The sequence below is a fragment of the Penicillium daleae genome, assembly GCF_028827525.1.
Source record: "Penicillium daleae strain IBT 16125 chromosome Unknown utg000007l_segment0_segment0, whole genome shotgun sequence".
Taxonomy (NCBI): Eukaryota; Fungi; Ascomycota; class Eurotiomycetes; order Eurotiales; family Aspergillaceae; genus Penicillium; species Penicillium daleae.
The window spans coordinates 427,136-454,623 of NW_026623155.1; the positions used below are offsets into that span (position 1 = coordinate 427,136).

Below are 27,488 nucleotides of genomic sequence, written 5' to 3' on the forward strand. Positions count from 1 at the left end.
CCTCTCATATATATCTTGATGTTCTAAATCCCAATGGCTCGTTCGAAACCATTGCCTGGTTGCAAAGTGGACGCCCCTTGCTGCTAATTTTGGCCGGACCAATGTCCACTCCGTTCGGGCCGTCAACAAAGGCCCAGTAAAGTAAATAAGCATCCTATGAAATACCAATTGCAAACACATGATTAAAAGAATTAGAATAGACATTTTGAGCGATTGGCTATGAAGGACTTAGAGGGGATGGTTTGAGGAGTGAAGAATGCATAGGGAGCTGGAATGTGGAAAGCTCGATCTCGTGGCATATGGAACCGACACACTTCGATTGGCTCTTCTCTGGCGATCTCTACAATTATTGGCTAGTTAAACGCTTCGAGTAGAACATTTGTTCTCCTCATGGAATGATATTTAGGTTGACTGGCTTACTATTCGAGTCTCCGAAAATCAGGTGCTTTGGCGTCGCTTATTATAGACCCAACAGGGCAACTGGACAGCTTAGAAGCCACAGTATGAAGTGGCAATTGTTTGGGCAAATAAAAGAGCTGGATTTAAGCTCCCCGTGGTCAGTCTCCATGGTTACAGATTCCTACACTAGGGGGTCGGCCCGGCCTTGACTGTAGTCTGCATTCTATACTGATTGTTGTTGATCAACATGAGTATTATGAGGCAACTCAGCGTGTATTCTCAACATTTGTAAACACATCGTCCTTGGATATAAAAGGCTCTTTCTTTCAGGCACTGCATTAAGTCTTCCATCGCCAATTCAGTCGACAACATTCGCCAACCCCGACATCCGCCATCTTTCTTTTTCTAATATTGATATTGAGATTCAATTGCTGTCTCTCATTAAGCTTCGCAATTATACTTCAGCCCCACACTCATTTACTACATCGTTTGAGATGAAGACAGTCATTTGGCTCTCGCTTTTCGGGGTGGGTGCGCTCGCGCATCCCTCGGGCCTTGTGAGTATCCCCCGTGCTTGAGTACCATGTGAAGATCAAAGCTAATCTTCATGAATCTAGTGGTGGGGTACTGACCAGTGCTATCCAAGCCCGGAAAACACTGACAACCAGTGCTTGGAGCCACAGCACACTGGTTTTGACTGGTCCGACTTGGCCAACGGGGACAATTGGAGCTTTGAGGGTTTCAATTTCGTTGGTTTCACTCCCAACAGTGGTTGTGGATCTGCGGAGGTACGTTGACTGGGATTGTGTTTGTAGATACATAATATTAACGTTAAGAACAGGGCAAGTGCATCCAGGCGAGGCTGTCTCGCGATGACGGCTACGCTATCAAAGTTGAAGCCAACCAAGCACCGTTCTCCGTCAGCAACCTGCATATGTCCACCTCGCGGGAGACCATGGTCCTCATGAACTACGAGATGGCAGACGGATCCACCTGTCGCCAGCTGGCCTGGAGCTCACCGGCTGGAGCCGACGTGACCAACGAACAGTGTGGTAATGCCGTCGCTGTTGAGTTTGCCCTCCCTGAGGATAGCAAGTTTGGCGAATGTGACCTGAACATTCACCGCATGGACTTTGACTGTTCTCCTGGACCCAAGCCGCCTTCACCTCACACATCGCATACCCATACCGAGTCGACTCCTACTCACACATCGGAAACCCATACCGAGTCGACTTCTACTCACACATCGCATACCCATACCGAGTCGACTCCTATTCACACATCGCATACCCATACCGAGTCGACTCCTACTCACACATCGCTTACCCATACCGAGTCGACTCCTACGCCTTCCACCGTATGGACCTACCCGACGACAACGAGCACAATAATAAGAGTGCCTCCTGAGTCTTGGACCACTTCTACCGTTTGGACAACCGAGGAGATCACGATTACCTCTTGCGCACCCACAGTTACTAACTGCCCTGCTCATTCTACCACCGTCGTTACATCTACTTATGTTGCTTCAACTACCGTATGCCCACGTCGGCCAACCGAGCGGACGACTGAGGCTCCTCCAAGCCCGACCACCATAACCAGCCCTGCCATCCCCAGCACGTCCGTGGTCCCTGCTCCATGCCCCGAGCTGGTCCCCAAGTGTCTGAACACCTGGCTCTCCATTCCCAAGTGCGACTCCAACAGTGATGCCGCCTGCTTCTGCCCGTCTTCCGAGTTTACTGAGAAGGTGACAACCTGTATTCATTCTTGGGGCAGATCGGAGAAGGAAGTTGATTCGGCTCTTTCTTACTTCGCCGGTATCTGTGCTCCTTACGTCCCCCAGAACCCCGAGATTATCGACATCGCGCCACCTAGCAGCACTTCTCCGGCCGAGGTTCCGCACCATACTGTCACTGCCCCAGCTCCTAGCATGACAGGGCCTTCCGAGGAGGTTCCTCCCGAGGTTCCGCACCGTACTGTCACTGCCCCAGCTCCTGGCATGACAGGGCCTTCCGAGGAGGTTCCTCCCGAGGTTCCGCACCATACTGTCACTGCCCCAGCTCCTGGCATGACAGGTCCTTCCGAGGAGGTTCCTCCCGAGGTGACCCCGGCGCCCACCGCACCGAAGACTCCTTGCACTACCATGAGTTGGTCTTCGCGTACTGTTACCGCGCCGCTGGTCGAGTTCAGCACCATTCCCGTTGGCAGCAGCTATACCGTGGCGCTTGTCCCTGGCACCACGGCCGACACCCACCCGAAAACCAACCATCGCACCTGTACAAGGTCGACGACTTCAACTTTCTCTACTTCCACCACCTCCAAGACCACTACCTGCCTCACTCACACCCACAAACCCACGGCGACTATCACTTATTCTAATGGCGGATCAAGGGGTTCTTTCTCCAGCATGTGGGCGTTTGTTGTGGTCTTTGCTATCATGTGGCTCAAGTAGATTTTTTTTTCTTTTGACTTCTACTATATACTTGACTTGGTTCGAATAATAGTCAATCATAATACAAGCTTTTGCATGAGATGTATTTTGAAGCTCAAGTACTATAAATGTGGATATCGGGGACCTGCACTTGGCCCAAGATATTATTCGACTGCAGCTTTTCCAAGCCATGTGTTAGATCTGTTCCACCTATGATTCAAAATTACTAGAAAACTAATGCGACACCAGCCTCGAGTATATATATAGCCAGCTGTACTCACATATTTCAATTAGCAATCAAGTTGCGGCCTTTCTCCAGAGTTCCTCGGCAAGTGGAGATCGGGAGGGACGAATATCTCAACATCTCCCGCTTCATCCAAACTTCACTGACTCTCAAACTCGCATCTATGGACAGCCATAGCGATAGCCCACGAAAGAGGATCCGTCTTTCCTTTGCGTGCAACTACTGCCGCTCAAAAAAGACCCGCTGCGATGAGGAGCAGCCATGTCGAAACTGTCGCCAAGCGGATGTAGAATGCATCACCACTGACAAAAGACGCGCCGGGGCGCTCGTATCTAGCAGACGACGCACCGTCACAGCTGAATCGCCGTCCCAACAAGGAAATCCCAGAACTCCAGAATCTCATCTTTCAGCAACAACTCCTTCTGCTAGTCAGGACCGCCCGCGACTATGGAGTCAGTGTTGGGGGCGAGAAGGCTGGAAAACGGGTCGTCTGCCAATCATGCCGCGATTTGTTGGAGCCAGCGCGGTGGAACTGATGACTGAATGGCTGGACATGGCATTCTATCGTCTCAAGGGATCAAAAACCCATGCTCTATCTCCGCTGGTCAATCAGGACTTTGCAGCCAATATTCCCGATAAAGCCCCTGGGTTGCCTTCGCCAGAGGAAGTGCAGGCTTATATGAATAACTTCTCGGATACGCTCGGTCAGCTCTTTCCATTCCTCGATCGGAATATTCCAGAATTGTCATTCATGGCCGAAACGCTCGAATCTATGGCACGCCCAAGCCAGCTATCAGGCGTACCACAACGCGCGCTGGTATACTTGATGATCACGGCCGGGATGATGGCCATGCCCGCATCGGAAGGCTCACAAAGTCTAATTTCGTCATACATTGCATACTGCAATTCATTATTGGGCCACATAGTTGCCACGCGCTCCCTCAAATCAGTGCAGGCTATCCTTCTTTTTGCAATGGTTCTTCGCAGCTGCGACAAGATTGCCTGGGCTTGGGACATTCTGACAATGGGAGTATCGATGGCCCAGTCAATCGGCATCAATCAAGTCAGATCCCCGAGCTCGACACCCGCTGGTTCCAATAACCAAGATTTCAGAACATGGTGGTGTATGTATGTCTTTGAGAAAATCCTGGCATTTGAACTTGGGCGTCCTTCGATGGTGTGGGATCGCGATCTTTCGGGGACGCTAGCGGGGTCTGTTCCAATAGAGGTGCAACATGACTCGGATCAACAATTTTGGCAGGCATCTATCAGTCTCGCAAATATGCTTCATGAGTTACAGGAAAGATCTGCAAAGGCATGGAGGCGGGAGGCTTGGCTGCCTCAAACGGTGGAACAGGCTATTGAAGAGAAGCTCCAAACTGGAGGGGAGCTTCTGATTCTACTCACTGAATGGCAACAGAATTTGGCAAATGATTTAAAGTATGTATATTCTTTCCGTTTCTCATGCAGAAAGAAAATTGACATATTACCTTCCCTCAGAATCCGGTCTACGGCCATGCCAAGTTCCAGCAACGGGGCTCGATCAGCGTTCCTTGCGTACTACTATAATCTTGGGTTGGTCTCCCTAACTTGAATATCTACTACTATGTGAGCATTGAGACAACGTCATTAAAATCCATTCAGTGTGATTCTAGTACACCGTTCAACTCTTCTAGTTGATCCAAACGAACTGCGTGAAGTGGTCGAGAGGTTCGCCCCAGACAAGCCATGGCGTCAACGCCTTCTCAGTGGACCTTCCATGGTTACAGAATCAGCTCGAGAAATGATCAGGCTTTTTGTTCCCCTCATTGACTCAGGTATTCCCAACTATCTCACGTTGATGACCTCTCCACTCGCTGCAGTGTACGCTCTCGCAGTTTCAATCGTCCGCGAACAAAAGTCACTTCTTGTTCGATCTGATTTTGAGGTTTGCATATACAGCTAGACCCAACGACCTTGGCTAATTCCTCCGTATAGCTGATGAAAGCTGGCATGCAAATCAGCCGACAACACTACCGGAAACATGGTACAGTGAACAATTTCGATGATATCTTGCTTGACCTGGAAGAATACATCTCCCATCTGCTCGAGGCCCCGATACCAAACCAACTTGAATTGACGAGTTTGAGCTCTGCAAATCCATTGATTAATGACTCTCCAATAGACGACTCCATGTCATTTACGTCACTTGCAGCACAATGGGGGCCATCTGCTCTAGACTGGGCAGGTTGGGATTGGAATGATTTGAGTCATTTATTTCAACATAGTGAATGAACAATTTATTCAGACAATAGATACATGAAATTTCCAGTACAAATCACTATCCAATGTTCACCCCTCAGCCATATTCAAGCCATTTGCTCAAGATAAGGAATACCAGTCAACTTGAAGGCCCGATCAGAGAGCTGCACAGGCTCACGAGGAGAAGAGCGCTGGTACGGGTCCGCCTCTCCATTTCTGTACACGGGCAGGTCGACAACGTGCATGGCATTGGGCCAGTGAGTGGCCATCTTGGTCTCCTCGAAGGCCTTCTTCTTGACGAGGAGCTGCTCCTTGGTCGCATCGGCGACGGGCATGAAGCAGGTGTACACACAGAAGCGTGGTTGAGTTGTCTCGGAGGAGACGTTATAGTGAGGAGTGCGGGAGTCCCCTATACAAGCCTGTGTTAGTTTTGTAGATAATAGAAACTGGAACGTAAATCTTACAAAGAAGAAGGTCACCAGGCTCCGCCTCAATTTTGATCCATTCACATCCTTTATTCTCCAGCCACTTCAGACCTTTCTCGGTGAAGCCATACCACTCTTTTGTCCTGCAAGCATAATTAGTATCGAAGTCTCTTTCATAAATCTTTATATCTTGATAATCCCGAAATCTCTTCTTACCAAGACCAAATTTTATCTTCCTCATTCTTAAATTCTTCATGGAACTCCTCGCTCAGCAAATGCGCCCCATTGCATACAATCAAGCCACCATCATTCGGCCCATTAGGAAGCAAGTTGACCAGACCCTGCAAACACCGGAATCCCGGCTTCTCAGGGTCTTGATCCTGATGCGGCCAGGGCTTGTTTGGCTGAATGTCCTTGCGATTAGGGAAACCGATACCAATGGAATCAAAGGACACAATGAGATCCTGAGTGTTGTAGGCCTTCTCGAAAGCTTCGATGACTTTAGGCTCTTGGCGCACGGCCCAGGTAAAGGACTCGTGGGAGACGGCGTATCCCAAGCACATGCCCTTCTCGTTGATATCGGGAAGGTGGTCTTTGTGAATGGTTGAAGGGTCGTCTCTCTTGAAGCCGAGGTTGCTATACAATGTCCTGGTTAGGATGGGGTGAAAGGCAACTCATGCAATGGAATATGAACATACAAGCCCTCTAGCCACTCATAGATACCATCGGCATACTTCAGCGCCCGCTCGCGGGGAACAGCGCCCTTGACGACTGCGAACCCATTTTGCAGCAGATCATCACGGAAATCCCCATACTTCACATTTGTACCTTCAGAAAACAGTTTTCCCGATGGGGCGGTCGTCGCAGTTTCCGTTGCCAAAGCCATTTTCCAGCTATTCAGATGGAACTTTGAGGTTGTTTAGCAAATAGAGTTCGTACCCAAGAGAAATTCAGTCTTTTATAATTTGTTCATCAACTTTGTCACACGATGAAAGTTCGACATTTGACCTTGGAAGTTGGTACATCCGGTCCGGCTCACCGGTTCGGCTCGGCTGGGGTCGCTTGGGGTGAAGAGATACCCCAAATGATGCATTGACCTCGGCGGTGAATATCAAACGAATCAAAATACCTGAAATGCAATTGAGGCTTGTTAATTGCTTTTGGTCGTCAGCTGTCCATTCCATAGCCAACTCAGGCACGTTGCTAACTCCTCAATAACCCAAAGCATGTTGTCTACTACGGTACGCCCACTTCCCGGGTGTTCGTCAACTTCTACGGCAGAAGCTGTCAACCGGTGAATCAATGCTTGATCAATGAAATGCAATTTCCTTAAGAGAATGGAAGATTAGCTTCTTGCATGCCTCCCAGTTAGCAAAGGCACAAATTTCATGGACACAGCGGCACAGAGATAGAGAAACCATGATTGGGTATTCCATAAATTAATGAGCACTAGGAGGCGTCCATAACAGAGATGAGCTACATAGGATTGACAGATGATTTAATTCCTTAATTGAGCTACATCTTCTAGTCTTTGATGGATAGAAAAATAAAAAATTAATTCATAAAATCAAAAAACTATGGCATGCACTCATTCTTCAATTCGCCTTGTCCTCAACACCACACCACTTCTGAGCAAAGCGTCTGATGCGAGGGCCCAAGAAGAAGATCGGGATAGAGAGTAACGCTAGTACAGCACAAATAACTACCTCAACAATCATGGTCCCATCATAACCCATAGTATGAACAGCAGGCAAGGTGGCGTAGCTCAGGCCAAAGGAGATGAAACCTCTTCCAGCACAGATAACGACCAAGAACGGCGCCGCGCGCTGGGGGAAACTATCCACGGCATAGGTAATGCCAACGATATTTGCGCCCAAGAACGCAAAGAAGCTAGCATTGTAACCAATTACGACCGCTGCCGCGCTCCATTTCTCCGGGTGAGCGGCAGCCTGTCCGTAGAGAATTCCACAGACGATGCCCACAATGACGGGGATACCGATGACGGGCAGACGGTACTCGGGCTTGTAGAGGCCACCGTTGCGACGACTGAAGTATTTGATCGCAATGTCACTTCCATAACCCAAGAGGGGCAGGAAGACGAGACAGCAGACGATCTGACCAGCCTGAACATAACCCAAAGCCTCAAAGGCGAAGAGATACGGTGGGCTCATCAAGATGGTTGCGAAAGTGGATGCCTGGAAGACGTAAACGCCGAGGTGGGCACCATTCAGCAGGAGAAGCCAGAAGATGGTTGGAATAAGAAGTCCCTGCAGAATTTGCTTGTAGAAAGTCGGAATATCACGCAGACGGGGCTTCACGACCACGGGCTTGATATCATCACGCCAGCTGCGCGGCTCGTACTGTTCAATTCCTCCTTCGGCACCATGGGCACCACAGAGCTTGGAATCAGGCAGCGACTCGCCACGCATAGCTTCCGCCGGCCGGTCAAAGTGAGATTCAGAGACGAATACCACTGACAACACGAAGATGACGGCGTTCATGATAGTGAAGAATCCATACCACCATCTCCATCCCCAGACGTTGACCATATAAGTTGAAACGACGAAGAATACACCAGCAGCAATGTTCTGGATGAAGATAAACCAGGCAATCTTCCGACCACGCTCATGCAGGAAATGAATCTCCTGGATAATCATGGGGCTCAACGCTTCACTCTGGCCAGCGGCAAGGGACATGATATTCCGACCGGCGATATGACTTCCCAGGCTCTGCGAGCATTGGCACCAGATGCCAGCACCAATGAGCAGGAGCATCGATGCAAGGAAAACAGGTCGTCGACCGCAGGTAAAAGCCCATGGCATGGCAATGAGATTACCAATACCCATGAACAGTGTCGGGTAAGTCAAGAGGTCGTTCGCGCGGGTTTCTTGTCCGGGGTAGGACGCTTCGACGGAGGTGAAGATAGATCCCATTCCAGAGGCAAGGACGACAGCCGTGCAGCTGTATGCGGAGACGAGAACTAACAGTACCCATTTGCGCCACGCTGGCAGGTTCAATGGATCTTGAAAGGAGGTGAGCGCTGGACGTATGCTTCATAGGCAGACTTGGGTATACCTCTAGGATCGGCCGACGGAGTTGGAATAAGCACCACATCATCCCCACGCAAGAGCTCGACTTGTCCATCTCTCCGATGTCCAGACAGTTGAACCTCACTTGCAATCTCGACATGGGATATGTCGGACTTGTCCATGTTTGGAGATTTGGTTCAGCAGTGTTGGAAGATTCAGGAGTCAGACAGCGTCACTGTCGCACACGCAAGAAGGCTACATGCAAGGCAGCTTTTAGCACTTTATAGTTCGAACATCTGGCTGTAGCTACCCTTGTCCTCGCTTCGATTGACCCCGATATCCTGGGGTACGTCAAATCTTTCCCCACTTGAGGTTAGAATTTACGGGGCCCCGGGAGTTTTCCCCAGTGCCCGCAACCCGAAGCGAAGCGAACCGAGCCGGAAAGTGGGCGAATCAGAAGAACACTTTATTATGCTCTGTGTCCTCGCTGGTTTCGACTCAGAGAAAAAGAAATAAGACCATTAATCAATATTTCCTTCTTTTTCATCATGACCGTCAAGTTCAATGTCGACGTCCCTTGCCAGGAGCTGAAGGAGCCGGAGATAGGCCATGGAGGATACCAAGAACTCCGCCCACGCACCGAAATCCTCTCAAGTGGCAGTGTGACTGCGCCTGGACGACGAGCTCTGTCTTGCGATATCCTTGTGGAACACGATGTTGCAATCACCATGAGAGACGGGTGCAAGCTCTACGCTGACATCTACCGACCCCCAACCGCCCCAGAGAGATCGGTGCCAGCAATTCTATGCTGGAGTCCATTCGGCAAGAAATTCAATGGCATTGATTCACTGGAGCTCATGACACCTTGGAACCTGGGTATCCCCGATGGGACATTGAGTGGACTGGAGAAGTTCGAAGCTCCGGACCCTGCTGAATTCGTTGATCGTGGATATGCCATCATCAATGTTGACTCCCGCGGAGCCTTTGATTCTGAAGGGATAATGGCTATCATGGGAACGCAGGAAGCCGAGGACGGATATGACACTATCGAATACCTCGCAAAGCTTCCATGGTGCAACGGAAACGTCGGTATGGCAGGCAATTCCCATCTGGCGATTATCCAGTGGTTTGTCGCAGCTTTGCAGCCTCCGTCGCTAAAGGCGATCGCTCCCTGGGAGGGCTGTGGTGATTTGTACCGGGAGCAATTTGCTCGCGGTGGAATTTATGGCGGAGATTTGTTTGATCATCTCATTATCAAGTACATGCTGCGCGGACGCAATGGCATGGAGAGTTTCCGGAAGATGTTCGATCAGCACCCTCTCGCGAATGACTGGTGGAAAGACAAGAGACCCGACATGAAGAAGATCAATATCCCCACGTATATTACGGGCACATACACCAACACCATGCACGGTATGGGCGCTATTCGGGGGTGGCTCGAGGTCAACTCGCCCAACAAGTGGCTTCGCTGGCACCCGTACCAGGAATGGTACGACATCTGGGGCAACCAAGAAGGACGACTGGAGCTGTTGTCTTTCTTCGATCGATACTTGAAGGGCATTGAGAATGACTGGGAGTCAACCCCGCGAGTGCGTATGTCCGTCCTGAAATATGGAGAGAAAGAGCCGCTGGCCAACTTGGTTGAAGACGACTTCCCACTCCCCCGCACCAACTATCGGAAGGCATACTTGACTGCAGACGGAGCCTTGAGCCTGGATCAGCCCGCCCCCAGTTCTGGATCTGTTTCGTATAACTCCGAAGATGCAAAGGACAGGGCAACCTTCACGTATAAATTCAGCGAGCGAACGCAGATTGTCGGAATGCCCAAAGCCGTACTCTGGATGCGCAACGACGACTTCGACGATATGGACGTGTTCCTTGTCTTGAACAAGCTGTCAGCTTCAGGAGAGCTGTTGCTCAACCTTAACATCCCCTGGACCAACCTCCCCGTCTCAAAAATCGCCGATATCCCCGAGGACAAGCGCACCGAGGTTATCCTGTACCAAGGCCCCACAGGTATTCTGCGAGCATCGAACCGGACCATTGACCCCTCACGCTCGATGCATGAGAATTGGCCCTTCTACACGCATGAGAAAGAAGAAAAGGTCGAGCCGGGGACTGTGGTGTGTCTGGAGATTGGCATCTGGTGTATGGGTATCGAGTTCGAGGAAGGCGAGAGCTTGCAGCTCAGTGTCAGTGGGCGTTATCAAGGATTCTCGAACTTTGGAACGAGCGAGCATGTGCGGAATAATGGACAGCACTGGATTCATGCTGGGGGGAAGTATGATAGCCACCTGGTGCTGCCATTTGTGTAGGACTTTTTCTTTGTTTCAATAATGACATGTTAGCATATAAGATTCAGTCACAAAGATGTTGGATTCCAAATAAATTACCTTGTTCAATATTTCGAATCCGTAGATTTTGTAGTCCACACTGACAAATGCAAAGTATCTTCATGGTTTCACAGTCTGGTGTGTATGAGGCTCGAGGATATGGGTGCTGTAACGTCTGGCTCGGTACGAACTCCAACCCAAGGCCGTAACCCCATGGAGCATGGAGGCATGCTGTAACCGGTGGTGAATGCAGAAAGTGTACCTCTAGAGTTTCCAAGGCCCCATTTAAGACGTGTTGGGGAGTCAAAATTGCCGGGGCCCACTGATAGTCTAATCGGTCAGGTTGAAGGGAGTCAGCACGCAGATGTCCGCATCACAGTCGGTTGAAAGACTTCTTCCTGAGCGTCCCGGTATCGAATCCAGGCTCTAACATCTTTTTCCCCTTCTCCTCATCCTCCTTCTTAGTATTCCCTTCCCCATCGGCCCCTGGATTTAGTCCTCTAAAGGGACCTGACATGAAGTGTCCCCAACCAAAAAGAGGTCTAACAGTATCGTATATACACCTCGTATGAAGGTAGAGTAGCCCATCAAGAACAGAATAGAATTATTATATTCCACAAGTAAAAAGACAAAAAAAAGGGCAGAAGACCCCTCGAAATCCGTGCTGCCCAGGTGGAGCATTGGCCCCGGTCACCCGCTAATTCCCCCCAACTGACAATCAGGTAATTAAACTCGACGATCAAAGGGAGAGCAACATCGATTAGGCGAGTGCATCGATGCCACCCGGTTTCGAACACCTCCCACTCGCTGGAGATGTACGACCCAGCAGTGAGTTACCACTAGGTGACCGCGGGGCCTTTTTGCCAGATTTGTGCTGAATTGAGTCTCTCAGTAATTGAATCAAGGCTTCCAACATCTGTTATCTTTCTGTCATTTTCTTTCTCCCTCCCTTCCTCGCCTCTATCTTTTCAACTGACCTTCTATTTTAGAGATGATTAAGCTTATATCGCCCTGGCCCAGATCCGGACTAGCTAGTGGGGCATCCCGCATTTCGGTGGGTTCCACCCGTGAAACCAGAGGCCGCTTAGTCAACATGACCGAGCCCCATGAGCACCTAATCACTAAAGGCTGTCAACAACAAAACAGACAGAAAGCAGTTGTTTCTCTTTGGTGCTCTTATTCAAGTAGCCTTGTGAGTTATCCGACAGGAAAGAATTCCTTTGATACTAGAGAGCATGCCCACAGACTCCAGACTACGAGCTAGTTGATCAGGACCATCCCACTTTTGTACACCTTTCAAATCACCTTCGCCAGTGTTTGGAATACGGGTAAAGTAAATTTGCAGAGTACGAGAACCTGAAAGTCGGCACAAGTCAAAGATATAAGGGTCTTGTTGGTGCGTGGGTTATATCCTTAGGAGATGAGAATTATGGAGATTGCATCACTTATGTGTGGTAGTGAAGCCTTGGGGCATGGATGGGTTTGCGGCCAAGGTAGTGTTAATTGATTTAGGAACGCCGCAGAATCGTAAAATCATGCAATATGTCTACCAGTAAGTTTTGATAGGCTACTTGTGTGGCTCTAGGGTGAAATCACAATGGGAGGTGGGAATTGACATTAGAACAACTGCTGCATGATTTAAGAGAAGCAGAAGAGGCGTTCCAATGCCCAAGACATGTCAGCTTTCCCGCTATCCTACCAGGATAGGTAAAAGCAAAGTACACGAAAATACCGAATTTAATGTCGTGGCGTCATTCCAGGTCATTACATCGTAACCGAAATAGGGCATGCGCTGCCATTATGTCCATAAGCCAAGCGCTCTACCGGAAACCACCACTGGGGAAGAATCTTGGCCCCGCATATCCATGGGCAATGATGCTCTGGATATCGATGTTACCGTCACTCCGGGGGCTCCACAGTTTAATGAGAATAAACCTTCCAGAACTAACAAATAGGTTAGTAAGATGAGACATTGAACCAAAAACTGCATGTGCCAACATACGGAGGTGGATCAAACTTGATGCTGACCATGCTCTTCTCCCTCTCAATAAAGAACCGTGCGTGAGGTTTCAACACCTCGACATTGGTCGAGACCCCAGAGGCCCCTGCTGGGGCAGACGAGGGAGGCGGGATTGGGTTGACTAGACTAGCCGGTCGGCGCCTCTGCATCGATTGAAGGCGCTGCAGTTCGATGCGGCGTCGGTGGACGTTGCCCATATTGGTGTCATCAAGATCCTCATCCTCACTGATGCTGTCCTCACTGTCCGAGCAGATATCCTCTTCTTCCTGGATTCGTTCCAGCTCAGCAACCGAGGGACCATCATCTTCTTCACGTTCCATGAACAAATTATCCTCTGAATTCTCATCGTACTCGGTAGTGATGCGGAAGTCGGCCTGTGGATCGTTTGCATTTCGGGCTGCATTTTCGTTATCTGATGGAGCATGCGAAGCAGGTCCCATCAGTACGGTGCGATCGAGAGATTGCAATGGAGACCGAAAAGCAGTCAGATATTCTTGTGATGGCTGCAGACCTGATCGGCGACTGCGACGGCGGCGGCGGGGACTGGAGTACTGGATTTGATACTGCGCGGTGCGGGCAAGCAACTCATCGGATGTCATAGACACGAATACCATTCCCTCTTGGATCCTGTAGCCATGAAGTCAGTCAACCGTAGATATAGTAAATAGGTAGTAGTAGATGCTCAACATACGGTGAATCAAATCCAGCCCGAGGAGCTTTGATAACAATCTTCCTCAAGCAGAAAGGTGCCTCGCCGCGGTGCCGAAGGACAATATTGCAGCGATCGGATTTGGTGCAGTAAACTGACTGGTCATTCCGGAGAACATTATCCGGGAACGAGCTATCTCCATCGGGGTCAAAGGTTCCTCCATCACAGCTGGCAATTTCCATCTTCAGAGCTCCGGAAACTACCTGGCCATTATGGCCATAGTTGAAGCCCCGGAAGCCCTCTCGGTTATCATCCGCATCAAGCTTCCGTCGCTTCAACCGTCCACGGCCATCACGGCCTGATGGAGTCGAGGCTGATTGTGGCATGAGGGGTGGAATGGGGATCGGGTCGTTAAGGTTGCTGCTGCCTCGCAGATCAGGACGGAATGACCGACGGCGAAGACTTCGGCTGCTTGTTGTCGGGCGAGGAGAATCCTGGTAAGGGTTTGTCCGGGGAGGGCTCGGGGCATCAAGGCCAAACTCGGCCCGCACCTGATCCCACAGCGCTCTGTGGTTCGACCTGGATGGGGCAGAGTCGATCTGTGGGGGGCGTGGGATGGTGAAAGAAGTTGTCTCCTCAGCGCGAGATCCGCTGGAACCGAAATTGCGGACCTGATCGATGATATGCTCTTCAAATTCCCGATTCAGAGCTTCCAGAGCACGGTGGGTTTCCTCGGGGTTAGAGCGGTTGCTGTCGGAATAAAGGAGACTTCGCAAGTAATGAAGACGGTCTCCGGTAGGTGGTCTTGTGGGTACGGTGGCTTGTTGGTTTTCTCGAGGCGTCCCACCAGCCTGGTTCATATGTTCTTCCGAAATCCTGAGCAGCTCGGACAGCGACTCCGTAGTTTCACCGTTTCCCACGTTCTCGATCAAACGGAGCCAAGGTGACTGACTCGTATCAGCAGCGTAACGATTATGCTGAGAATTCAAGGTGTCGATCAGATCTTGGGTGTGTGGATAACGTTCACGGAAAGACTGTTCACTGAGATGACCGTCATAGGTACGAGGGGGCCGAGGAAGTGAGGCAGGAGGATAGTCGTAGTTTCCGGAGTTTCTCAAGTTCCGCAAGTTGCCTGGATTGCCTGGGTTTCCTGGTGGATTCCCAGAATTTCCTGACTATTTGATCGTTAGTCGGCCGTGTTCGTGGACTAGCAAACATTAGGCAGGAATCAGGGCATTTCGAAACATACCATCCTGGTGGGTTAGTTCGGGCGGATAACGCTTGGGAGTACCGAATTACCTTGGCGATCGGAGGGTTTCAAAGGGAAGAGAGGCAGGTCTCACGGAACCGAGAGTGCGTAATTAGAGATACGCCCTGCAAAGGGCCAGCCAAAATCAAAGGCTGAATAGGTGTATTTCACGAGGATGTGTGATGTGTTCGAGGGGACACGCAGATGGCGCTTGCTACATGGTTATCGGTGGATGCACGTGATCCCGGATTAGATCATACGTTTGTGGGGAGAGCTTGAGAGCTTCTTTCTTTCTTTCCCCGTCAACAACCTCAAGATGGCGGAAGCAGAGAACGGCCAGGCGATCAGCGCAGGTAAGTCTAGTTTGAACAGACTTTGCATCTAGTGGAACACTGTGTGAGGAACCCATAGACTAATTAAGTTGTTCTCTAGACGAGATTGCGCTCTATGACCGACAGATCCGGTTATGGGGAGTGCAAGCGCAGGAGAAGTGAGTCTTTCAAATCCGGAAACCCGTCGAGGAAATATCTAATCAACAATCACATAGAATTCGCTCCGCAAATATCCTCCTCATTACCATCAAGGCACTCGCCAACGAAGTTGCCAAGAACCTGGTCCTAGCGGGCATCGGCTCGCTCACCATCATCGACCATGAACCCGTTACAGAGACTGATTTGGATGCGCAATTCTTCATAGAAGAAGCGCACAAGAATGAGGACATTATCAAGGAGGGCAAGAACGTAACTACACCCTACCCTCGAGGAATCGCCTCTTGGCCGCAAACTAATGAAAATTAACTCCAGCGCGCCGAAGTCGCCGGTCCTCAAATTCACCGAATGAACCCGCGTGTCATGCTTCACATAGATACCTCCGACGTGCGCACCAAGTCGCCGGACTTCTTTGCTCAATTTGACGTGACAATTGCAACCGAGCTCGACTTCGCAACGAATACGACCATCAACGCGGCATGCCGTCTTGCCAACAGACCCTTTTACGCAGCCGGCCTGCACGGGTTCTATGGCTATGTCTTTGCCGATCTAATCTCACATGATTTTGTGATCGAGCGGGAGAAGTCGAATGCCCCTACCCAGCAGCACGAGACGCTCACAAGGAGCGTTGTGAGTGTGACCACCAAGAAGGAGAGCGATAAGGGAGAGAAGGGGAACAAGGGAAAGGTCATTGAGCTGGTTACGAAACGCGAAATCTATTCTCCCCTGCAACTGGCCAATACCTCCCCTCTCCCAGAAGAATATACCAGGCTCCCACGGCGCCGAAAACAAGTCACACCACTACTGAGCTGTCTCCGCGCACTGTGGGAATTCGAAAAGATCTCCAACGGCAGACGACCAAGCTTTGCACACCAGGACTTGGAGGTTTTCACAAAGCTGGCGCGGGAGAGCCACCAAGAATTGAAGCTGGACTTGGCCACGCTCGACTCCTCGTTCCTGCGCCAGTTCCTGCAAAACCTCGGCTGTGAGCTTAGCCCAGTAGCAGCATTCCTCGGCGGCGCCTTGGCTCAGGACGTGATCAACGTGCTGTCTGCCCGGGAGCATCCACTGCAGAACATGCTGCTATTCGATGGCGAGAAGTCTATCGGGCCTGTCTACCCATTACACCCATTCTTCCCGCCAGAGATGGACGTCGGGTCGTTAGCTGCAGTGCCACCAGTGGCTAACCCCATTCTATTGGACCCCACCACAACGACTGATCTCGCGACCCATCCTGCTCCTAATCCCGCTGTCAATCCATGATTCATTCATAGATACAGCCTCGATTTAGATACTCCGGATACCGAAAGGTTTCTCTGGTACCGGCGTACTACGGAATGATAGACGGATGGAATGCGATGGGTTGACGGTTTTCTTTTGGATTTGATTCCTCGGATAGATGATTGCACGTCTTTCCTACTGTACGATATCTAGCAGAATGCACTAGTTCTCATGCTGCTGCAATGACTCTCAGGATCCATTATGTCCCTGCATCCAAGGAGTCGTGGGAAGTTTAGGCACGATATCACTCTTAAGCCGGCCTCAATCATGACTTTATTCCTAAAAGAGAGTAAAATAACATCTCTCCAAAAATCAATCCTCTGCTATTAATCAGCTACCGCGTCGAAGGTTGTTTCACGTTAAACATAAGCTCCACTTTCGAGATCACAATCCGAAAAGATAAACAAGAAATCATATGTCCAATAGAATTAGGAACATATACTAGTGCAAAGCAGCACGGATCCCAACCAACCAAAACGCCTAAGAAGACATGCATATGATATGGGCCATAACCCAGAATGAACGAGTCAACCGAGGTTACTCAACACAAACAGTAACAATATCGAGACAATTCAAGACCGAGCGGCCTCTTTAGCACCCATCTCCTCATCAGCCGTCTTTTTAGGGCGCATCGAGGAGCCAGCTTCGTCCTCCTCATCACTGATCAGACCCTCCAATTCGAAAGCCTCGGCATCAGAGATGCGCTGGGCGTCGGCAGTCCGCGTGTGGCCGTTCATGTAGCCACCATTGGCGTTGGTGTACTTGTGAGCCACCTCTTCTTCCTCGGGGGCACCCTCGGGCCAGGCGTGGACGGCGTAAATGTGGAGGAGGATGTTGACGACTGGAAGGGATTAGTAAATATCAAACAACGGAGAAGAGGGGACGGGAACATACATAGGAAGAGAATGAAGGCGATGCTGTACAAGATCAAGATATACGAAACATGCATGATACCCGCCTGACTGAGTAGCTCCATCTGCTCCTCAGTAGCGCCCATGAACAGGAAGCCGGAGGCATACAGCAAGAAAGGCGTAAGGTATTGGAAGCTGTTCGGCTCGGCGCCGCTCATGCTGACATTGGGCTTGTCGCGCAGGACGAACGAAATCTCAATGATACGCGTCAGAGCCGCGGCCATCAGGGTATAACCAAAGATACTGTGGACCATGGTGCTAATCATCAGGGACTGCGTGTGCGCCGACATCGCATAACCAGTCAGACCGATGACAATGGCAGGAATCAAGTTCCGCTTCGGCCGGCCATTGCGGGTACGGCTCAACCACATCCCCAACAGACCAGCGCACCACCAGACAATACCCATCGTAGTATGCTGGAGATCATTGTGAACCCAGGGGCCACCCCAGCGATGTTCAGTAAAGGTATTGACGCAGCCCCACGCGGCGATAATCAACGAGTCGAAGAATTCTTGGCTCCGGCCCGTGCGGCGGAGCCAATACTGGCCCACCAGCAACAAGATAGTCAAGCAAATACCATAGGCGATAAAAGCACTGCCCATGATGAAATGCGCCAGACACTGTCCCATATGATCGCCCTGGCAGAAGCCCAGAGCCGCAATACCACCGAACAGCATCTGCGTCCAGCTCACAATCGGCATGATCTTGCCGACAATACCGTGCGCCAGAACGAAAATCCACCGGATACGACCCTGGCCAGCCTTCTCCAGATGCAGCTTCAGGTAGAATCCAAGCACGACCTGCACGACGAGGAGCAGCATCAACCAGTTTGCGAACGAGGCGTGGGCATTTTTGCCGAATTGGCGACCCTTATGGGCGTGGCCGAGGAAATAGGCCACCACGGCGATAATAGTGCCAACAATCTGAACGGGGACGTGCCAGCGCGAGCGAACAATCTAGAGAAAAAGGAAATCGGTAGATGTTAGATGAGAAGCGCATACGTAGTTCCCCCAAAGGATACCAACATACCCCAAGAACCATGCCCAGCGGGAAAATAATCCCAAACGCAGTACCCATAAGAATCATATGTGTCCATAACGTCGAGTCCTGCGATCAATGCCGGTAATCAGCAAATCCATTTCATTAAAATTTGTTCATCTGTCGCAACCGGGTAACCCGAGCAATGAGCCACGTACAATGGGTTCCAACGAGATCGGCTCGCCATCGGGGACAGCCTCATGGCCACCATGGGCAAGCGCCAGACCAGCAAGCAGCACCAGGCCCCAAAGGACCCCTTGTCGCGAGAGGGTCATGATGGCGGGGAGAGTTGGTGATAGGATGGTGGGCTGTGAGGGAATGAAGAAGGGGAAGTTTTGAAGGGGCGAGGCCGCGTCTCTCGAAAAGGAACCAACCGCCAGTCAGGCAACGTCGATCTTTTGCCAATCCGGCGGTTCCGATTACGCCGGTCACTGCCACAGCTTGTGCTTGTGCCCGACTCAACAGCGAGGAAAACACGGTGATTCTTTGATGGAAATCGTCTCTGCTTGTCTCTGGAAAATTGATCTGATCGCGACGAATTCGTCAATTCCGTTCCTGGCGGCGACTCGAGGACTCGATTATTCAGCGCTGGTGGTGATTGGCGGGCTGTGGTTCAGGATAACAGCCATCCCGCTCTGGGCAGACGAGACCCACTCGACACGGGCGATCTACAGCAGAAAGCAGGCTTGCGGAGGAGCGGTTTGAGTTCTACACATCGGAATGGTTGAACGGTCGAACGAACAGCGTCTAGTGAGCATCCAAAACATGTCACATCAAGGCTTGCACTACATTCCCACCAACTAACCAGACCATCCAGGACACGCTGCGCACCTCAATAACCAATCTCCAAACCCAACAAGCCCAGCTTGAAGCCGAGATAGCAGAAATCAAGACGCAACTCATGTACGTTCTCAGCCAGAACAATAACAATATTCCACCAACAATACTGTCATCTTGTGTTGATCTAACTATCCCAGAAATGATCCCTCAGAGACCGTGAAACGGCACATCCGCCTCTTACACGAGTACAATGAGATCAAGGATATCGCCCAGGGTCTAATGGGTCTCATCGCCGAAGCACGAGGTGTGCGACACGTCGATGTGCAGCAGGAGTATGGAGTGGAGGAGCAGGACTGAGTTGATCATCGTCTACGAGATATGTCGACAAGATATGAACTACTATGAGCCGGACCGGTGATGGAAGCCAAGAATACGACCTCTGTCTGCGATTATGAGACGAGAACGACAGGATTATGAAATAAATTTCTTATACACCTAGGCTATACGAGAATACCAGCAACAATACCACTCTAGCAAGTTCACAATGTATTTTTATTTCACTAGAAGAGTCACGCAACGAAGCGTCCAGCCAGCTCCGCCCACGGAATCTATCCGAGAAATGTCTGGGAAGACAAAGACCTGTCTCTGTAAGACAGGTAATATGAGATGAGATGGGTGATGGATTAGTTCATACAATGACAGGAGATGGAGATGGAGTATCTGAGCAGAGAAGAGAAGAGAAGAGAAGAGGAACGACATAGGTCGAAGGTTGGTGGGTAGATGGGTAGGATGATTAGGGCCGGGTATGGAAATAGTAAGAAAAAAAAGGAATAGAAAGTGTAAGAAAATCTTTTGATCAGGGGATTGGGTATGTATGAAGTATATGCAAAGGCGCAGGACAAAGTCCCCCGAAAAGAACATAAACAAGAAAAAGCCGTCAAGAGATGGCCAAAAAGGGGGTGGGTTGACGTGGTTAATGAGTCTTGCCCAAACTCTGCAAGTTAACCAACTCATAATACCGGCCCTTATTCCGCAACAACTCCGTATGTGTACCACTCTCAACGATCTTCCCCTGGTCAAAGACGTAAATAACATCTGCCTTCTGGATGGTACTCAACCGATGCGCGACTGCAATAGTAGTGCGGCCACGGGCCGCAGCATCCAGCGCAGCCTGAACAACCTTCTCAGACTCCGAGTCCAGCGCCGAGGTAGCCTCGTCCAGCAGAAGGATCTTAGGGTTCCGAAGGAGCGCGCGGGCAATAGCGACACGCTGCTTCTGACCACCGGATAACATGCCGCCCTTAGAGCCGACGACGGTGTTGAAGCCTTCGGGCAGGGACATGATGAAGTCGTAGATGTTGGCGTCCTTGCAAGCCTTGATGAGCTCGTCTTCGGGGATATCGTCCTGGACGATACCGAGGAGGATGTTGTCCTTAATGGTACCTTGGTAGAGGGTGGGTTCCTGACTGACGAGGGCCAGGTGACTACGGTACGAGTTGACGTTCAGGTCGGCGATGTTGTGGCCGTCGACGAAGACACCACCGGAGAGGGCGTCGTAGAAGCGCTCCAACAGGGAGATGGTCGTACTCTTACCGCATCCACTGGGTCCGACGAGCGCGATGTACTGACCGGGCTTGACGCTGAGGTTCAGGCCACGCAGGACGGGTTGCTCGGGGCGAGTCGGGTAGCGGAAGTGAACGTCACGGAACTCAATTTCGCCATTGACATGGTCAACGGTGGTGCCTTCCTCAGACCAGGTGTCGATGGTCGGGCGTCGATCAAACAGCTTGCGGAACTCGTAGGCAGCGTTCTTGGCCTTGCCCATATCGGGGGAGAACGAGAAGACAGTACCAGCAGACTGGGCGCCGAACAGGATCTCACTGAAGCAGACGAAGAACTGGAAGGTATTGTATTCGCCATGACCCAGCAGGGTACCACCGTACCAGAAGCCAAGAGCGACGCAGAAGAAGACCAGTGCCTGGGAGGCAGCGTACAGGGTGGACGACTTGATGACGGAGATCAAGCTGACGCGGGCCTGTGCTTCCAGCTGGTCATGGTAGACACTCCAGACATCGGTCTCGCGGGTAAGAGAGGCAACGGTGCGGATGGCAGAAGTAGCTTCGCAAGCGTAGCTGGCAGATCCCTCGTAAGCGAGCTTGGAGCGAGCCTGGAAAGCGGCGAGCATGTAGAAGCGATAGAAACCACAGCCAAGCAGAACGGGGACGACGCTGATACAGACGAGGGCAAGCTTCCAGCCGAAGGACAAGGAGATCACAATAGCGGCAATGAGAGTGGTCGAGGTCATCAGAATTGTACCCAGAGTCTGTCCACTGATACCGGAGAGATGCTTAGTTTCGGTGGAAAGGAACGAGGTCAGAGCACCAGTGCTGTTCTCCTCTCGATCGAAGAAGTTGATATCCTGACGAAGCATAACACGGAAAGCCTTGCCGCGAGCCTTGCGGATGAGACGCTCAGAGCAGAACGCAAAGGCGATACCGTGGATCGAGAAGGTCATAAACTGGACAATACCAACGACCAGGAACATCAAGGCCCAGAAGTTAGCTTCGGAACGCAGCTTCGCGTACTCCCACTTGGGCAGGGACAGAGCACTGATGGCCTTGGCGTAGAGGAAAGCCTGGGTGGGCTGGCCACCACCAGCGAGGCAGGAGAAGATCAAACCGATAACCAGGTACTTCCACTCCTCCCTGTTGAATGAGGCGATAAACTTGATCAGAGTCCAGAGCGAGTACTTGGCCTTCGGGTCGGGGCCGTTCTTGGCGAGAACCACGCTGGACACGGACTTGCGGGTATCCGCGCGGCGGACATCCTCGGGGAACAGCACACCAGCCTCTTCAGCCTTGAGAGCGGACGAAGCACTGGCCACGGATTTCACACGGGCAACGTTCTGCTTGTGCAAAGCCTCGTCCGAGTCATCATCCACGTCTTCATCGGCAAGAGCATCAGCTTCCTTCTCCTCGTTGATGCGCTGGGCCTCCACAAGCTTGGAGTAAGGGCCTGCGATCTCAATCAGGTCGTCGTGGGTACCCTGCTCGACAATCTGGCCGTTGACAAAGACGACAATATTATGAGCAGTCTTGATAGTAGAGAGACGGTGAGCGATGACGATAGTGGTACGGCCCTCGGCGGCACGGTCCAGAGCAGCCTGCACCACACCCTCCGACTTGGTATCAAGAGCAGAAGTAGCCTCATCCAGCAGCAGAATCTTAGGGTCCGAGACAACAGCACGAGCAATAGCAATACGCTGCTTCTGGCCACCAGAAAGCAGGAAACCACGCTGGCCAACGTTAGTCTCGTATTGTTCAGGCAAGGCCATGATGAATTCGTGGGCATTGGCCATCTTAGCAGCATTCTCGATGAGTTCCCGAATACGCTCCTCGGGTTCATTCTCGAAACGAGTACCGATGAGACCGTGGCGGATGTTCTTGTAGATGGTAGTACCGAAGAGAACAGGCTCCTGCTGAACAAGCGAGATCTGCTGGCGCAGCCAGCGCAGGTTGAGAGTCTGGATATCGTGACCGTCTAGGAAGACAGTGCCACCGACGGGGAGGTAGAACCGCTCAACCAGACCGACGACAGTAGACTTGCCGGAGCCCGAAGGTCCAACCAGGGCAGTGGTCTTGCCAGCGGGAATGGACAGGGAAACGTCCTCCATGACGGTGACCTCTGGGCGAGAGGGGTAGATGTGCTTGACATTGCGGAACTCGATTTCACCCTTGGCGTGATCGGGGATGATACCCTCATCCGAAGTAGGATCCACGGGCGAGACACGGTCAATTGTGCTAAAGATCTTGGCGGCAGCAGCCACGGCGTTGGTGAAAGCCTGGCCGTTGGGGGCAACGTTACCCAAACTGAATGAACCGATGAGAATGGCCATCAGAATGGTCAAGACTTGGCCGACATTGACCTTGCCCTCAACCAGGAACCGCGAGCCCATCCAGAAACCCAGACCGTAGTTAAGGAACATGATGCCGAACATACCACCGACCATGACACCCAGGGCCATCTGCAGACGCATGCCCCACCGTTCAGCAGTGCGCAAGTGCACCTCGTACTGCTTGGCCAATTTGTCCTGGGTACCAAAGGCGGTCGCATTGCGAATGGAGCTGATGACTTCTTCGGCGACGGTACCACCAGCACCGTAGCTCTCCAGAGACAGCTTGCTGTACTTGACAATGAAACGAGATCCACCGCCCATGATCATAACCAGCGCAACAATGGTCGAAGTACAGATACCAGCCAGACGGGCATACTTGACGTAGGCCACGATGAACGCAGTGACAAAGGTAGCCGCAGCGGTCAAAGTCAGACCAACCTTCTCAGAAACACCGTCCTGGATCAAGTTGGTGTCGGCGGTAATACGGGTAGTGACTTCACCAGCGCCCAGCTTGTCAAAGTAGGCAATGTTCTGACGCAGGATGGCTTCGAGGTACTGCTCGCGAATCTTCTGGGTGATGTGCTCGCCAGTGTAGATGAAACCGATGGTGCTAACGTAGACAGTGACAAACTCAGCAATGCCGAGGTAAACGAAATACAGGACATTCTTCGTTAATTCGTGGTCGAAATCGTGGAAGGTCATCGTCTTCAATTGGATGCCCTGGAAGGCGGTTGTCAAGGAACCGAAGAGAATCTGTAACACAACACATTAGCTCTTGATCTAGAAACGTAGATCTGACTTTGCACGACAGGTCCATTATTCAAGTTTTCGGGTTCGAAACTCACCGTGAACAGCGGGAGCGCAGCACCTGCAGCAATAGCGCAGATAGCGCTAACCAACAAAATCAAGATATCCATCTTCGAGGCGTACCGATACAGTCCAAAGAATGAGATCTTGGCCACCGGAGCATCCAACTGCTTCTTCAGAATATCCTTCTCATGCTGAGGCAAATGCGCAAAGATCGCATCATCATCCAACGACAGCGCCGACTTGCTTCCATCATCCTTAGCATTTCCGGACAAGGTCGAACCCGAATCGTAGTTCTTCTCTGCCTTTTCCTGCGCAGATGGGTTCTGCTCACCGGCCATCACCTCGTCGGGGACTTTTTCCACCGCAGTGGCCCCCTCTTCCGGTTGCTGCATGGCGGGGGGAATGTTGCGCGTGGTGGCGCGAGTTCGTGGTTTGTCGCAAGATTGAGAGCAGTCGGCGTGGTCCCACTTTTAGTTCCAAATTCGGGGGGAGTGGACCAGGCCTCGGCTTTAGGAATGTAGAGCGCTTTGCCGGGCACGAACAGGGGGTGTAGAGCTGAGTGGAGGGTGAATGTGAGATCGAAACGAGGGTGAGAATAGAATGTGTCGAGAACCAGTAGAGAATCAGAGAGGAGGTTTGCTCAAGATTGTCGCGCGATCGCGGGAAGATCGAAATGCGCGATCTGCACGATGCCAGAGAGCAAAAAGGTAAAGAAAAAAGAAGATCAAAGAAACAGCAGGAGAACACGACGGTCCCCCGGTGAATTATAGAAGAGAGTTGACGACAAGCTATCGAAAGCTGTCGAGCCAAAGGGGGAATTAGAAAATACCCCGTCTCCAAAGGTGACAAATCTATACAGGTGGTCGAAACTCGAAAATCAAGAAACGGAAGAAGAAGAAACCGGACGAAACGAGCGGGCGAATAAGAATGTATTTAATAAAGAGCGTACGAGAGAGAACAGACCAGCAGAACAAGGACCGTTTATGTCTTTTGCCTCCAGCTTCTATCAGGGACCACGGCGTAGTCCGTTCTCAGTTAGTATGACTCGCTAACTTGGGAATCCCAGGAAACATCTAGATTTTCTGACACGCAGAAAAAAAGGAAATAAACCAACCCAAAAGAAAAGTCCGAAATCAGAAAAGTGCAAATGCCAGCGGGTTTCATAAAACCCATTCAAAATGGGGGCCCGATCCCGAGTGGACAGTGGAAAGTGGGCCGGAGTCTGGAGTCTCCGGCATTTTCTTGTGCAGGAGCACCCCTCCATGCAGGCCCTGCACGTGATGGATATAATGTTCATTAGCAGAGTGCTGCATTCTTACTGGTCGGCTAATTCCATAGACTTGAGGAGTCCCTAAGAATGTCATGACTCCCCTCCTGAGTACAACTTCTACACTCTACAGTACTGTACTACTGTAGATACTTCATTCAACACATATACTATACTATGCTATAACCCTCGATTCCGAATCGAATATATATATTGATACGTATTCTTTATTCTGACATCTTGTGGCAGCCTCGTCAGCACAATGACGGCAGGGCGCCACGGGGGTTGCATCCGTCGGAGTATATCTGATAATATCTATGTAGATCCTGCTGCATATACGCTACATACACCCTACGGGACTCACAACATCCGTCATCGAGAAGCGTATTACTATTTTCTTTTTCGTATCGGAGGCTCACCGATCGATCGTCCTCCTGTCATTCTGCTGCAACTGCACAGTGCTCGATCCTTCGGGAAGTTCTATGCCCCGGTCGTGTTCGGCATGAACTAATCCCCCTATCTTTAACCATCAACGGGTAGTAGACACCCCCGAAGAAGACAGCTTGCATATCTCTCTCATCCCCAAGCTGAATCTGACTCTGGATCTAATCTCTCCAAACAAAAGCTCTCAAGATGACAAGCCCATGACGCAGCAAATACCTTCTCTGCATCCAAATGCGACTCTACAATCCACAACCAACCAGCAACCCCGGAACACGCGCGAGCCGAATACGAAGCTTCCAAAAGTGGGCCAAGCTCTTTGACTCATTTCGACGCGGCCGGGTCCATCAGCGCTGGATGATGCCTAGTTAATAAAAATTACAGTCCTGACAAGTCTGACATACCATAGTTTGATAAATCGAATTTTCGATCTGATCTCCGTTCTCCAAAACCCGACCCTCCATGCAGAGTCATGTACTGACTTGCGGACGGAGTATAGCTACTACCCTCCATTCCAGCAGCTATTCCTCGCACCAGCTCAGAAAATATCCCGATCGAGACCTGCTTTAACGTTCAAAGTTCATCGACATCACCATATACACGCTGAAGCGATCCGCCAGTCAGGAGCAGCCAGACGGAGGATCGAGGGCTTGGGCCGTACATTTGGTCCAGTCGGGAGTCGGCAAAATTGTGTCCCGGATCCCGATGGAGCTCCTTAACAAACCCGCGAACCAGGGTTGACTCCATTTTCCGGGTCATTCGAGTACTTACTTGGGTAAGTAGTATTGGGTCTTATCCTTCTCCTTTTTTTACGAGGGGCCGCACTGTATTCCCTTTTGGGTTAGTGTTGCGATAGACTGAAACTGTGAAGAGTTACGCCTCAATTAACTACTACTACCGCGAGGACTTAATTCCCTGGATCTCCCGTAGATACGAAGTAAACCCTGTCGGGCAAGATAGCCTGCTGCAATCTATCCGGTAGGCTTAGATCTAACTGTAATAATATAGTCGCCTGAGCGAGATCCTTGATACAGAAATCCTTGATGCCTGACAGAGCGTACTGTAGTCCAGGCCACCATGAGTCGATCCACTGTGGGAATAGTAATACATAGCAACGTGGCCTCCGTATGGAGTGGCGGTTTCCAGATTGGGCAAGAGGAGGATTTCCTGTAATCTGGTCGCCTGATAGGGGCCTGGGGTATTCGATACTTCTCTGTTACGCATCCTGTTCTGCCTGCTTATGAAGCCAAATGCGTAGCCCGTGGAATTCGAGGTAAGAGCCTCAATACTCGACGTCAACTATAATCGTCATTACGAGTGGTTCTTTATGAACCTTATTCTTGCTCACAGATTTCGTGGAGCACGGATCGCTTTCTGACCACATGGTTAGGACAATGTGTGAGAAACAGTAGCCAGGCAGCAGGTGACTTCATTGTGGCAAGAGATGATGGATCAAATGACTTTTTTCACTCGAGAAGCCTGTCAAGGTCATCATAGGGACTGACTGTCAGGGAAGATACAAGGCTTGCTTACCAACTGCTGTAGCTGGTTCCATGAGCA

At 50.9% G+C, this 27,488-nt stretch overlaps 10 protein-coding genes across 10 annotated transcripts; 5 read left to right on the top strand and 5 right to left on the bottom strand.

Annotated features, from left to right (window-relative positions):
• Positions 1–893: 893 nt before the first annotated feature.
• On the top strand, positions 894–2,848 carry N7458_007392 (uncharacterized protein; the record flags this gene model as incomplete). Its single annotated transcript, XM_056910774.1, has 3 exons — positions 894–956; positions 1,017–1,187; positions 1,241–2,848. 3 exons carry the CDS (start codon positions 894–896, stop codon positions 2,846–2,848), a joined length of 1,842 nt encoding a protein of 613 aa, XP_056763600.1.
• A 386-nt stretch (positions 2,849–3,234) lies between these two features.
• Positions 3,235–5,345, top strand: N7458_007393 (uncharacterized protein; the record flags this gene model as incomplete). The annotated part of the gene is made up of 4 exons (XM_056910775.1): positions 3,235–4,511; positions 4,572–4,646; positions 4,716–4,998; positions 5,049–5,345. 4 exons carry the CDS (start codon positions 3,235–3,237, stop codon positions 5,343–5,345), a joined length of 1,932 nt encoding a protein of 643 aa, XP_056763601.1.
• A 74-nt stretch (positions 5,346–5,419) lies between these two features.
• Positions 5,420–6,830, bottom strand: N7458_007394 (uncharacterized protein; the record flags this gene model as incomplete). Its single annotated transcript, XM_056910776.1, has 5 exons — positions 5,420–5,721; positions 5,777–5,880; positions 5,954–6,373; positions 6,436–6,644; positions 6,777–6,830. 5 exons carry the CDS (start codon positions 6,828–6,830, stop codon positions 5,420–5,422), a joined length of 1,089 nt encoding a protein of 362 aa, XP_056763602.1.
• Positions 6,831–7,332: 502 nt separating this feature from the next.
• Positions 7,333–8,948, bottom strand: N7458_007395 (uncharacterized protein; the record flags this gene model as incomplete). The annotated part of the gene is made up of 2 exons (XM_056910777.1): positions 7,333–8,759; positions 8,813–8,948. 2 exons carry the CDS (start codon positions 8,946–8,948, stop codon positions 7,333–7,335), a joined length of 1,563 nt encoding a protein of 520 aa, XP_056763603.1.
• Positions 8,949–9,314: 366 nt separating this feature from the next.
• N7458_007396 (CocE/NonD family hydrolase) lies at positions 9,315–11,081 on the top strand (the record flags this gene model as incomplete). Its single annotated transcript, XM_056910778.1, has 1 exon — positions 9,315–11,081. One exon carries the CDS (start codon positions 9,315–9,317, stop codon positions 11,079–11,081), a length of 1,767 nt encoding a protein of 588 aa, XP_056763604.1.
• Positions 11,082–12,919: 1,838 nt separating this feature from the next.
• Positions 12,920–15,020, bottom strand: N7458_007397 (uncharacterized protein; the record flags this gene model as incomplete). The annotated part of the gene is made up of 4 exons (XM_056910779.1): positions 12,920–13,043; positions 13,102–13,746; positions 13,811–14,943; positions 15,018–15,020. 4 exons carry the CDS (start codon positions 15,018–15,020, stop codon positions 12,920–12,922), a joined length of 1,905 nt encoding a protein of 634 aa, XP_056763605.1.
• Positions 15,021–15,333: 313 nt separating this feature from the next.
• Positions 15,334–16,768, top strand: N7458_007398 (E1 ubiquitin-activating protein AOS1; the record flags this gene model as incomplete). Its single annotated transcript, XM_056910780.1, has 4 exons — positions 15,334–15,370; positions 15,450–15,507; positions 15,565–15,757; positions 15,821–16,768. 4 exons carry the CDS (start codon positions 15,334–15,336, stop codon positions 16,766–16,768), a joined length of 1,236 nt encoding a protein of 411 aa, XP_056763606.1.
• A 590-nt stretch (positions 16,769–17,358) lies between these two features.
• On the bottom strand, positions 17,359–19,010 carry N7458_007399 (Ytp1 family protein; the record flags this gene model as incomplete). The annotated part of the gene is made up of 4 exons (XM_056910781.1): positions 17,359–17,627; positions 17,681–18,653; positions 18,727–18,804; positions 18,894–19,010. The coding sequence occupies 4 exons, from the start codon at positions 19,008–19,010 to the stop codon at positions 17,359–17,361; spliced, it is 1,437 nt and encodes a 478-aa protein (XP_056763607.1).
• A 503-nt stretch (positions 19,011–19,513) lies between these two features.
• Positions 19,514–19,872, top strand: N7458_007400 (SWI5/SAE3 family protein; the record flags this gene model as incomplete). Its single annotated transcript, XM_056910782.1, has 2 exons — positions 19,514–19,638; positions 19,713–19,872. Coding segments are annotated over 2 exons (285 nt in total), but the record flags the coding sequence as incomplete, so codon positions are not given.
• Positions 19,873–20,488: 616 nt separating this feature from the next.
• On the bottom strand, positions 20,489–24,612 carry mdr1 (ABC multidrug transporter Mdr1; the record flags this gene model as incomplete). Its single annotated transcript, XM_056910783.1, has 2 exons — positions 20,489–24,163; positions 24,256–24,612. The coding sequence occupies 2 exons, from the start codon at positions 24,610–24,612 to the stop codon at positions 20,489–20,491; spliced, it is 4,032 nt and encodes a 1,343-aa protein (XP_056763609.1).
• Between the last annotated feature and the right edge of the window lie 2,876 nt (positions 24,613–27,488).